This window comes from Phaseolus vulgaris, chromosome 4 (assembly GCF_051622355.1).
Source record: "Phaseolus vulgaris cultivar YP4 chromosome 4, ASM5162235v1, whole genome shotgun sequence".
NCBI lineage: Eukaryota > Viridiplantae > Streptophyta > Magnoliopsida > Fabales > Fabaceae > Phaseolus > Phaseolus vulgaris.
Genome location: NC_143501.1, coordinates 5967024 through 5980154, shown reverse-complemented (window position 1 = coordinate 5980154; position 13131 = coordinate 5967024). Strand labels below are relative to the sequence as shown.

Sequence of the window (13131 nt, the reverse complement as noted above, 5' to 3'; positions counted from 1 at the left end):
TGGTATTATTGCCAACTTTAATTTGGTGTTCTATCACTTCAACTATAATCATTAAAATACTTTCATCATAGTATATTAAGTTTAGTCTAAGAAAACTTACCCAAATTATCATGGTGTTTATCTTAACTTATAAAAAGGTAAAATCGAAAAATCAAGTCTTCAATATTTAATATAGTGATCACATATAAAATGGTGATATTTTTTAAATTAGAATAAAATAGATGAGGAATGGTGATAACAACATGAAATTCATTTAGTCAATCCTAAACTAAAAGAGGAATAAAAATATTCTAAAAAGGGTAGATGTACAAGGAAGGTGGGAATATGAATCAATTATTAGTTAGAAAATACTTTGAGCAAAGATTCAACACCAATAACCAAAACAAACACTACAAGGAAATGATGAAATAAAAACCAATTTTTAGATACCAAAATAATTAGTTGCAATAGTAACTAAATTAGAGACCATTTTGGAAACTAAAACAAAAATTAGTTTCTAAATTAGTTTCTATTATTTTCTATTATTGTTAAATAGTTTCTAAATTGGTCTCTAATTAGCAACCAAGGTTTTAGAGACTAAATTTAGAAACTAAATAATTGGTAGATAAAACATTGGTTGCTAATTAGATACCAATTTAGAAACTATTTAACAATAATAGAAAATAATATAAACTAATTTAGAAACCAATTTTTGTTTTAGTTTCTAAAACGGTCTCTAATTTAGTTACTATTGCAACTAATTATTTTGGTTTCTAAAAATTGGTTTCTATTTGATGATTTTCTTGTAGTGAAATTGATATTGGAAGGGGTACAATTTGGGACTATAACAAAGCATGATAGTTGTTATTTGAAAGCAAAACTTGTTACTCAAGAGGTTAAAAGCAATATGGGAATGTAGATTAAGTAAAAGTCTAAGATCGGATGAAATAAATTTTAGATTTTTGAAACAATTGTAGGAAATACTACTTAGAGAGGCAGTGGAGTTTGTGAAAGAATTCCATAGAAGTGGTAAGTTTAGAAAAAGAGGTAACTTTTCCTTTCATAACTTTAGTGCTAAAAGTTGAAAACCCAAGGGTTTGAACAAATATAGACCAATTCTTAATTCTTTATGTGTATATAAGATAATCGTCAAAATTCTAGCGAAGAGATTCAAGAAGGTGAAAGTAATTGACCAAATCCAAAGTGTGTTCTTGGATGGCAAGAATATGTTACACAATGTCGTCGTAGCTAATGAGATAGTGGATGAGGCTAGAAGGATAACAAAAAAGATATTTGGTGTTCAAAGTTAATTTTGAAAAAATATATGACTATGTAAATTGGAGGTTTCTGGATTATATGCTTAACATGTCAAAAAATGTAATATATCGAGAGAATGGATATGAGAATGTTCTAATCCAACTCAATTTCACTATTTATAAATGGACATCATGCAAAGAAATTTAAAATATAAAAAAGGTTGTGACAAGGAGAATCCTTAACCTTATTCTTTTTCACAATAGTTGGAGAGGAGATTAGTGGATTAATGAGGAAGGCAACCTAGAAAGAAATATACTTAAAGTATAAAATGGAGAAGGAAAGAGTGTAAGAAATTATGTAAATTAATTTCTATAAAGTGACTCACATGACTTAGAGTTTGGGCTTTGGCCCAAATATGATTTAATAATAATAATAGATTTAAAGGCTCATTGGTTAATGTGAGAAATATATATCTGATGATATACCTAATGAAAACCTACATCTGATGGAGATTGGGTACTAAAGGCTATAAGGTTCTGCAAATAATAGTTGTCTCACTATTAACCATCACGAAAGTGTGTGACAAGAACGAAATTGCAAGAGATAGATTGGGATAAAGGAGATAAAGTAACTGCTCAATTAGGATCACTCATGGATCAAGGTAAGTGCCTATTTCTTCTTCACTTTTATGTTTTGTGTGAGAATCATGATATGATAAGATTTATATGTGAACACATTATTGTATGTGTTCAATTTACGTTCATTCATGTTTTGACTTACAAAGAGTAGAGGTAAGTATCCCACAAATTGCAAATGACATAATTATTTGAGGAGACAATCATATAAAAATGTGGAGTCAATAAAAATTGTGCCAAAGAGCTATAAGATGATTTTAGGTCTTAATATTAACTTCTCAAAAGTAAGTTTGGGGTTTTCGGAGTATAATTAAGCTAGATACATAAATATAAAAGAAACTCAATTGCAATATGTTGTCTCTTTATTTTTTTTACTTGGAAATACTTATTGGAGCCAATTCTAGAAAGACAAATATATGAAAACTTGTTATAAGTCAGGAAAAAACTAGCAATCTAGAAAGTAAGAAGTCTATTTTATAGGAAGATTTTATCTAGTAAAATTAGTACTCACATCTATCCCCCTAATGTAGCTATCCTTTTTCAAAATTCTAAAGAATTTGGCTAAAAAATAACATATTTGTATAACAATTTCCTAGAAGAGGAAAGAAAAATAAAATATACTAAAAAAACTACTTTAAATATCAATAATTTTTGTAGTTTCTAAAATAATATCCAATTTAGTTAATATAATAACTAATTATTTTTTATCTCTAAATTGATTTCTATTTAATGATTTTCTGATATGATTTAAGTGCAAATTAATAATATGCAAGTTAAAAATATAAAAACTTAGAAAATTCATTCGATAGAATTTCTACAAATTTACTATATATAAATATCTTTCATTTTGAAGAAATTCATTTCATTTTTTTTCTTTTAAAAGTTCTTGTAGAATTTTTTCTAAATAACCATAATTTTAATATGAAGAAAAAATAATTTAATTTAATTTTTCTAAATTCAGGAAAACCTTTAATTAAATCTTATAAAGTGAAAAAAGGCCAAATTCTCTTAGAATAGTAATTGATAAAACCAATAGAATTAAAAACAAATTGGTTATTATGCTTGCTTTGGGTGTAAATGCCTCTGAATCTTTCGAGCAACTGGGCTCAGACCCATGGACCAAACCCAATTCATTCCAAAATGGACACATGTATTGGCCCAAAATATGGATTAACCTTTATTATTTATATTATTTTAGAAATATCTAGAACTTTGTTGCATTTATTTAAATTAATGATCTACAATGTTTCATTCCAGATATCATAAGTTGAGTACGTATATCTATATATAGATCACAATATAATGTTATGATTTATTTTGTTAACTACCAAATTTATAATATTACAAAATAATTAAAAAAAACCATGAAAAAAAATTAGATACGAATAAATTAAAGAGTCCAAACTCAAAATTTATTTTTTCGAAAGTAAACTCAAGGTTAAGTTATATTTGTTAAAATGAATGAGTAAAATTTCAATTACTACTTTTCTATTCACAAAGTAAACTTAAACTTAATAAGAAGAGTAAAACAAAGATGGATAAATAATATTCTTAAGACATAAATATATTTTTAGTTTTTAAATTTAAAATTGACCTTTTAGTTCTATAATTAAGAAAACACTTCTTATAATCTCTGAGTCAAATGTCTTATGCGTAAATATTTAAAAGGAAAATAAACGTATCATTAGATATTTAATAATAAAAATATAAAATATGAATGGATTATAATTATTAGTTGTAGATAGATTTTTTAAACAATATTTGGGAAAGATGAACTAAAAAACATTCTTTAAATTAAAAAAAAAACTATAAAGATCAATTATAAATTTAAAGGACGGAATCAAACTTATTTTATAACTTAAATTTGAGACTGTAAAAGTATATTTAATTTTTTTTCTATTATCTTTTTACGCAAGAAAAGTTCTTTTGTGGACCATGTTTTCCCGTTTGATATTATGCTTTCGTTTTACACAAGATTAATATTTTATTTGATGGATTTCACTTGATTTAATATATATAAAAAAAAAACTTGGGTCAAAGGACTATGTGTGAGAGTGAGATTGTGTTAGAAAGTTTGATGGGTGCAAATCAATCATCACCCCTATTCATTTATTATTAGATGGTGATAGTAGACACATTAAATAAAAAATATTTACTTGATAACTTAAATAATAGTATTTTAATCAAATTTATTTTACTTTTGAACATAAAATTCTAATTTATATTATTATATTATTAAAATGAGTTCTAAGGTGGGTGTATTTTGTTTGGAGGGTGTGAAAAGTATCATTTTTCATAACCAATTTCTTCATTTTAACATTTTTTCCTTTCACATTCTATGACCTATTATGGTCAAGGAGTTCATTTTTTCTCTCACACTCAAACATTTCCTCCTTCTTGCTAGCACCATCACTTGGCCCAAGACTCTCTCTCCACCCATCTTCAATTATGTTGTTTCCTTCACCATAGCTAAGTCCACCACTCATTTCATAATACTTGAGAAAGCTAAAGGTGGCTTAGTGGAAAAAAAATCATGTTCTTTTATAATAGAGAGATAAAAGGGAAAATTAAGAGTGACTTTATGGTAAAATTGACATTGACAATTGACAAATACTTGTAACCAATTTTTGAATAATATAATCCTTTATGGTTTGTAAAGAATAATTCGATGTGTTAAGGTGAACTAGGATCAAAATTAAGTGTCTTTTAATTAACTTATTACATTTGTACTATTTTTTGACTATCTTTCATAAGTTGTTTACAAAAATCATTTTAGAAATCTTTTTCAACTAGCAAATGTCCCTCCTAAGACGGTTTATTGTCAACCATCTTATGAAAATCTTGAAAAATATTTATAAGCTATATATATTCAACCTTCCATTTATAAAGATCGTATTCCTTTTCAAATTTAATTGTAACAATAAAAAAATAATAACGTCATCACTATTTTTAACTACATGTATCTTTGTTCACAAAAACATTGTATTCATAGATTATATTTAAGATCTTCTAATAACAAAAAATTATAAATATATTCGTTCAACAACTATTATCCTTCCTTTTTTGTTTCCTTTAAATGTAACTTGTCTTTCGTTTCTTTAAGTCTTGGAACATGAACTTTTCTCTCATCATATGTTGCGAGCAACCCTTATCTAGGTATGAGGGTAAGAGTCTTCTTCCAAAGTTAATCAAATTCGCAATAAGAATAATTTTATCTCTAGGTACCTAGATAGACTTAGATCCTTTCGTATTATTTTTAAAGGGCTAAACAACATCTTATGTAATAGGTGCAAAATATGAATATTTGTTATTTCTTGAAACTTCATTTTCTTCATAGCTTAATCCATGTTTGTCATAAGATTCTCCGGATGATCTTCTAATAAGATTCAATCTTTTACATCTTTGTCAAACATACAAATAATTTTTCTTATAGTTTCATTTTCTCGAAATAAATTGGTTAGTTTTCATTGAATCATCATTTGAAGACAATCTTTTCTCTATATATTTTTTTTATTAAAGTTCATTTTCTCAAAATAGATTGTTTAGTTTTCATTAAATGATTGTTTGTGTTTGAAGACGATCTTTTCTCCGATTTTTTTTTAAAAGAAGAGAAGATTTTCCTTGAATTTTTTTACAAATTTTGAAACTTGATTAGTAAAGCCTAACTTTAAATTTTATGCTCTTTATTCAATTGTTCAAAATTGAAAATTGTCTTAACAGATCTTTGTTTTCCTTTGAAAGATTGTCTATGGTTTGTTTTGACAAATTTTTCACTTTTGGCATTTTCATAAGTTCTGGAGAGAAGAGAGGAAATAGATAGAAGTTCATGTTCACCTTAATTAAATATTATTGATATGAAGACACATAGCAACTTCTTGCATTCGTAGCAAAGAAAATATTATGTATTATTTTTCCTTGATTCTCTTCATTATTGAAGTGAATTATTTTTCTTTTATATAATATAATATAATAGATTAATTATGACTTACCTGTCCGAATTTGAAAATGAAAATTATATTTATAATCATATTAGGTACCTTCTTTTTTATTAATACGTGTAAGAATTTTAAACCATGACAAATCAATAACCAATCATGTAGAATAAGGGGAACCATAAATTTTAAAAATATCTTTAATTATTTAGACATTAGAAAACATTTTCAAAGACATTTTATGTATCATAAACATCAATAAAAACTCCCATAACTGCTAATCAATTTAAAATCAATTAGTTTTCAAAGACATGTTTTATGTTTTTAAAATAAATATATTTTAATACCATATAAATGTTGGAAAAACAATCAACCATTAATTTCAAATTAACTTTTACTAAAAATTATTCGTTTCGATTAAAATATAAAAAATTCCAAAGTGATTTCATATATTAACTTTTTAAAAATAAATTGTGAATAAAAGAAAACAAATTAATCGATTTACGCAATTATTTTTTATAGTAATCAAAATAATTTTTATTTATTAAATGTGATCTAGTTACTGTCATTTTCGTCAAAAGTAGTTTTCTATGCGTTTGTACTATTGTAAGAAATGTATATATATTAATTTGTTTTCTTTTATTCACAGTATATATAATTTCAACGTCAAAGAAACACAACAACGAAAATTAAACGAAGTGCACCTTTTCCTGCCTAATTTTTGTATAACTTTTTAAATAAGTAATCAAAAATTGATAAATTAATTGAAATATATGATAAATTTTACCATTTAATAATTTTAATTTTAATTCTTTTTATAATGGCTTGCAATAAACATGCCTTTGGACTAGTATGCATCTAAAATTCTCTGTTCATCGTAATTTTATATTCAAAATCGAATTTAAAAATTTAATTAACTAAATAATTATTTTTAAAATTATTAAATTTATTTAATTAAAAATATATTTTATCCATTTTAAGATTCTTTTTAGAAACAATAGATTAAAAAACACGTTATTAAATTATTCAATTATACTTTTTGTTAAAGAAAAGTGTTCAATTAGAATAGAAATGTTGTTTTAGTAGACTTTTCATGTATTAGATTAAAAGAACATTATTCAGAACTAACACATGATTTTCTTGTGGTACACAAATAGATTGGTCATAATGACGAAAAGTATGACAGAGAAAATAAATAGGGCATTGTGTACTTTTACCTATAGATAAATTTTGAAAAGAGACTTAATATTGTTATATAAAATAAACATTAAAATTTTAAATTTGTCCTCCAGGATATGTTTTTTCATTAATCCTTCAATATTGTAATCTAATTTTCTTTTATAATACTAATGTTGTTTAATTAAAACCATACTTTAACCTAATTATTGTTACAATTAATTACTTTGCACTCTTTCAAATTTGATTTTCAAAGAAAAAGGGCATCTGAAAAATAATTAACAGTTCTAGAAAGTTTGAAATAACTAAGAATATAGCTATTATTTCGAACTTTATTGTTATATAATAAAACGTGAGAACATTCAAAATCCTAGTATAAGCATTTAGTAACAAATATTTTAAAAGATAACATTCTAATACTTTCCAAAAAAAGATAGCACTGTAATCATTAAAAGGTCAGATAAATTTAGACATTTCGTTGAATAAATTTAGCAGAACAGCACAAAAGATATTGAAAAAACATAATCTATTCTTCAATTTTATTGAACAAATAGACATGTAATGGAGGGGAAATCCAATATCTGCATTCTTCTGCAGAATCAACGCATGGCCACCTAACCTAATCAAGAAAAGAGTACTGAAATTTGGAGCTACAACTATATAAAAATGTACAGGGGGAGAATAAGTACAAATTAGAAACTCAACCTAAATCCACAAAAATGCTAAATTACAAATTACAATATTTCTAAGATTAATAATGTTAAAAGATGAAGCCACAGAAACGGGCTAGCATGATGGAGGTTGAAGTTGCTTAAGCCTTCTGACAACTTGTTTCATTGTAGGTCTGGTAGAGAGAGAGTCAACAGTACACACAATTGCCAAGTGAAGCACCTCTACCAAATCATCTCCAGGTCCTGCTTCCCATAACCCGGCAGTGAAAAACTCATTTGCCCTTCCTTGCTTCAGTAGCATGCATGCCCATGCCACTATGTTGAACCCATTTCCAAAATTAGAAAATGAAGGGTCCAATGCCTTCTTGTCTGAGAGCAACTCCAGAAGCACCACACCATAGCTATACACATCAGCCTTATCAGAAACACGGCAAGTCATCGCATATTCTGGAGCAACATACCCAAATGTTCCTGCTACACCAGTGGTTGCATGTGTCTCTGAAGTTCCCAGAAGTCTAGCCAATCCAAAGTCCGATAGATAAGCATTGAAATCATCATCCAACAAGATGTTGCTGGGCTTGACATCACGGTGAAGAACACGGGGAACACACTGATCATGCAGATAGGCCAGTGCACGGGCTATGTCCAATGCAATCTTGTGAAGAATCCTCCAATCTACAACCCTTGTGGACCTCTCCTGGATGAACTTTTCAAGATTCCCACCAGGCAAATAATTGTATATGAGAAACATCTCTGTCTCACAAGCATGATAACCAATCAGAGTGACAAGATTTGGATGATGAAGCCTTCCAAGGGTCTTGGTTTCAGCATGGAACTGTTGAACACCTTGGAAACGTCCAACTGCTAAACGTTTGACTGCCACCAGAATTCCTGGTGATACCTCTGCCTTGTATGTTGCCCCAAAACCTCCACTCCCAATACAGTTGCCAGCATTGAAATTTCCTGTGGCTTGGACAACAGTTTCAAACGTCAATGGGACCCCAATATCAGTAAACACTGTAACTTCTTTTCTTGTAGAACCCACAACCCTGGACCTAGGCTTCCACTTCCGAGTGTAAAAGAATAGAACAATCAGGGCTATAAGAACTGAAAAAATGGCTGAAGCAGAAGTTATAGATGCTATTTCAATAGAGCTCAAGCCATTCCCATTCTCCTTGCCAGTAGCTTGTTCTGATTCTGAATTATAAGGGTTGCCATCAATAGGCCCTAGTTGACTTCCTGATGGCACAGATAGAGAAACTCCTCGGCAGGGGCTTAGATACGGATTCCCAACAGCACTGCTGCATTTAATCAAGCCACTATTTGAAGGCAACGATCCAGATAAGTTGTTGAAAGACACATTGAATGCTGAGAGTGTAGTGACATATGCCAAGCCATCAGGAATGTGACCAGAAAGATTGTTGTTATTGAGCAAAACATCAGTCAGGTTTCTCATGTTCTCAATAGCCTTCGGAATCTCACCAGTAAGATAGTTTGAAGAAAGGTCCAAGATCTCCAAAGAGTACAACTGCCCCAGGCTGGTCGGAATTGAGCCATTTAACTTATTACCAGCCAAAGAAAGAAACTTCAGATTCTTTATCTGGCCAAGGCTGGTGGGAATCTGACCTTCTAACTGATTCCTACTGAGGTTCAGCGATGCAAGGGAGACCATATTCCCTAAATCAACAGGAATTGATCCTGCAAGCTGATTTCCAGACACATCCAAAAGTTTCAATGATCTGCATATCCCATTGAAACTGGAAGGAATATGGCCAGATATCCTATTATAACTGACATTTAGAAGCAATGCATCTAATCCATGGCATTTCTCAAATAAATATGTAGGAAATGGTTCAGTAAGATTATTTTCACCAACCAGAAATGTGTAACTGCTCTGTTTCCCCAGCCTGTCACGTGCCATAGGTAAAGACAGAATGCCATTGAAGTTGTTTTGACCAAAGTTGTGAACTACTGAAATACCATCTCCCCCCATTGCTGTGAAAAGTGAATTCTCCTGAACCTTTGACGAAAAAAAGGACGCATATGGTGGAGAAACATTGCCATCTTCAAACAGGTCTCCATTCCAAGAAGGTTCAGGGGGACAAACAGTATTGGAGAAATTAGGAATTGAACCAGATAACATGTTCCCGCTAACATCAAACGTGCTCATACAGGGAACGCGAAGTCCTTCAGAAAGAACCCCAGTAAGGTTGTTTCCGCTTAAATCAAGAAAATACAGTCTCTCGCAGACACCAAGCTGGTTCGGAAACTCCCCACTGAAAAAATTCTGAGCCAAATTGACCATTTCCAAGCTCTGACAACGACCCCAACTTGCCTGAAAACTGCCTTCCAAATTCACCATGGGAGCCCACAATATCCTCAGCTTCGGAAGCGACAAAACCTCCGCAGGCATCGACCCTTCAAAATAGTTCAGCTCATCATTTACAGAACCCAATTTCCCAAAATCTCCGGCAACATCCCCACGTGGATCAAAGAGATTTGACAGCACCAGGACTGACAAATCCGAGCAATTCCCAAGCTCTCTTGGCACAGAACCACTGAGAGTGTTCCTGGAAACATCCAACACCTCAAGGCTCTTAAGCTTCCCAAGCTCACCAGGAATACCCTCTTCTAGTAAATTGGAATACAGTAAAAGCGTCCTCAACCTCCCACAATTCCCCAAACTCCCAGGAATCCCTTGAACCAACGAATTCCCAGACAAATCCAAATGCTCAAGCTTCCAACAATTATCCCCAATCTCTCGCGGAACAACCCCACTGAACTGATTAAACGAAAGATACACCCCTCTAAGCCTCCCAACAAAACCAGGCACAGAACCATTCAATTCATTAACAGCCAAATTCAAAACCTCCAAACTCTCAAGAGAAGAAATTGAAAAAGGAATCTCTCCTACAATCCTATTAAACCCAAGATTCAGAACCCTCAACTTCCTCAAGCCATTAATTCTCAAGGGAAGATATCCACTTACCAAATTTCCTTCTAAATCGAGAACCTCTAGCTTTTCCATGCCCCAAATCGCTTTGGGGATTTCACCCTCCAACGCGTTGAAGGGGAGAGACAAAACCCTAAGCTCCGTGAGCCCACTGATGAAATTAAAAGAAGAAAAGTTTCCAAAGAGAGAGCCTTTACTACCTTCGCACGTTCGCCGAACTCCGAATCCGTAAAGGGGGAATTGAGAGAAACCAGCGCACAGGTGAGAGGTTCGGTTGTTGCCTTTTCCGGTGACGTTGATGGCGACAACCCGGGAGTTCGCGTTGCAGAGGACGCCATACCAGGAGCAGTATCCAGAGTCAGCGCCGGCAGCGGAGGTCCATGTGGAGAGAACGTCGGCGGGGTCGGAGAACGATGCCTTCAGACGGAGGAGTACGGATTCGTCTGAATCGGCCAATACGGCATCGCTTCGCAACGAGAAGAGAAGCACGAAGACGAGGAAGAGAAACGGCACTGGGGAATTCCATTTGATCACTGAACTGCAATGAGCAGAAGAAGAAAACATCTCACAGTGAAATAAACCGAATCACACGGAAAAACCCTTCTTCCCCGTTGTAGGATTGAAGTCAAAGAGAAGAAGAAAGGGTTTTCCAAAACCCTAATCCTGTGAAATCGAAGAAGAAAGACGATGGAAATGATGGGGAAGAAGGAGGAACAAGACTCGGACTCAACACTGTTCTTTTTGCAAAACGCGTTTTTCTTCCTTTCTTTTTTATTTATTTTGTTTTTTAAGTATAAAAATGTTTTTTAATGCCTTGATAAAGTGGACCCCTCAACATTAAGTCTAAAATAGAAAAAGCATATTTTAATTAGGTTATTACTTTTATAATTCTATAGCTAATTACATAGTTATGATTTTGATTTTGGTAAAGTGGACCCCTCAATATTTTGATTTTGGTTATTGATTGCATCAAGTTCTCAATTCTCAGAAAAAAAAACATTTTTAACATGTATACTTAAAAATATTGAGAGTTATACATAAATAAAAAATAATAATGTAAAGAAAGTGATAGAGACTTTAGTTATGATTTTTTTCTGTTTTACTATCTCAATTACGGTTGAGAAATTTGAAGAATGTTGTGTTTTTTTAGATAAAATTCTCATCTCACCATTAACGTGTTATTTAACCATGTAAGTTTTATGATGATATAAAGTAAACTCTAATATGAAAGGAGAAATGGATTATTATTTGTATCATATATTTTTTATGAGATTGTTTTTTAGTACATTTTATAGTAGTAAATAATTATAGGCATGATACATTTTTTGAAAAACATAGATAATCATAAATTATTAGATTATGGTCTAAAGATAGAAATCATTTTTCACTTTCACAACAAAATAGTGAGAAAGATTGTTGTTTAGATTTGTATACCTAAGTTACCATTCAAGTTCCTTAGGCATGCTAGAAATAAGTTTGAAATCATACTCTAAATTAGTAAATTAACTTTTATTCAAGAAGCAAATTTGTTATATTTGTGTTAAAATAGATCTAGAAAGGAAACTAGTGTTAAAAGTTAATGTTTTGGATCACATACTTAGATTAGAATATGAAATTTTTAATTCCACTTGTTTAAATTATGGTAAGTGCATAAGTAATGTTAGTGTAATAATGTTCCGCTAAGGAATCATAAATAAACTTCTCAAGATGAAAGAAGCTAAAAAACTACTATAATTGAAGTTGATGATGAATAATTAACACAAAAGGCTAATAATGTCGAGCATAATTCTTAAACATCCTTACTAGCCATTGATAGATATAATAAAGTATTTCTAAAATTAGCCAAATAATATTAATCATGTAGGTTAGCTAAAAAGAGAAAAAGTGTTGATAAGTTATCTTGAGATAAATAAAAAGGCTTGAATTCAACAAATATTTAATGTTGAACTTGTTTGAAGTAATGAGGTAATGGAGTCTTATTTATGATTGTTTGCAAAATGATAAGATTTTGGATATTAGTGACATAAATGTTAAGATGTGTAATAGAGATAAGAATAAGTAGTCTATTCATTTTATATCTTCTTTGGGTCTATCTATTTTTATTATTAATGATAGATAATATTTTTTTCTAATTTGTGGTTCATTTGCAAAGATTATATGCATCTTTTGGTTATTCGGCGAAATGATCAATTTATTGTGTTTTTCTTTAAAGGAGTTTCAAGACTTCTTTCCTTGTTGAGATTTATGTTTCATTCCACACTACAATATCTTCGAATATTTACATGGTTCATACCACACTTCAGTGTCTTCTTCTACCCTCCAAGCAAAGGTCACAACCTAATCAATCTCGCATATCATTGGAGCTTTTCTCACTCTAACAAATCTTTGAACTAGAATTGACTGATGTGTTTGGACAATCTCACTTCCAGACACAGGCTGGTGTAACTATAGATGTTGCCTCTAAGAATCCCTTTCAGTTTAAATAGATGATGTATCAAATGGTTGCTCTAGCATATATATAATAACAT

At 30.6% G+C, this 13131-nt stretch overlaps 1 protein-coding gene across 1 annotated transcript; it reads right to left on the bottom strand.

Annotated features, from left to right (window-relative positions):
* Positions 1-7490: 7490 nt before the first annotated feature.
* Positions 7491-11378, bottom strand: LOC137836986 (LRR receptor-like serine/threonine-protein kinase RPK2). The gene has a single exon (XM_068645794.2). The coding sequence runs from the start codon at positions 11165-11167 to the stop codon at positions 7766-7768; it is 3402 nt and encodes a 1133-aa protein (XP_068501895.2). The 5' UTR covers positions 11168-11378; the 3' UTR covers positions 7491-7765.
* Positions 11379-13131: the final 1753 nt, after the last annotated feature.

Excerpts from the sequence above, each read along its gene's own strand:
- LOC137836986 (XM_068645794.2), bottom strand. The coding sequence starts at position 11,167 with ATGTTTTCTTCTTCTGCTCATTGCAGTTCAGTGATCAAATGGAATTCC.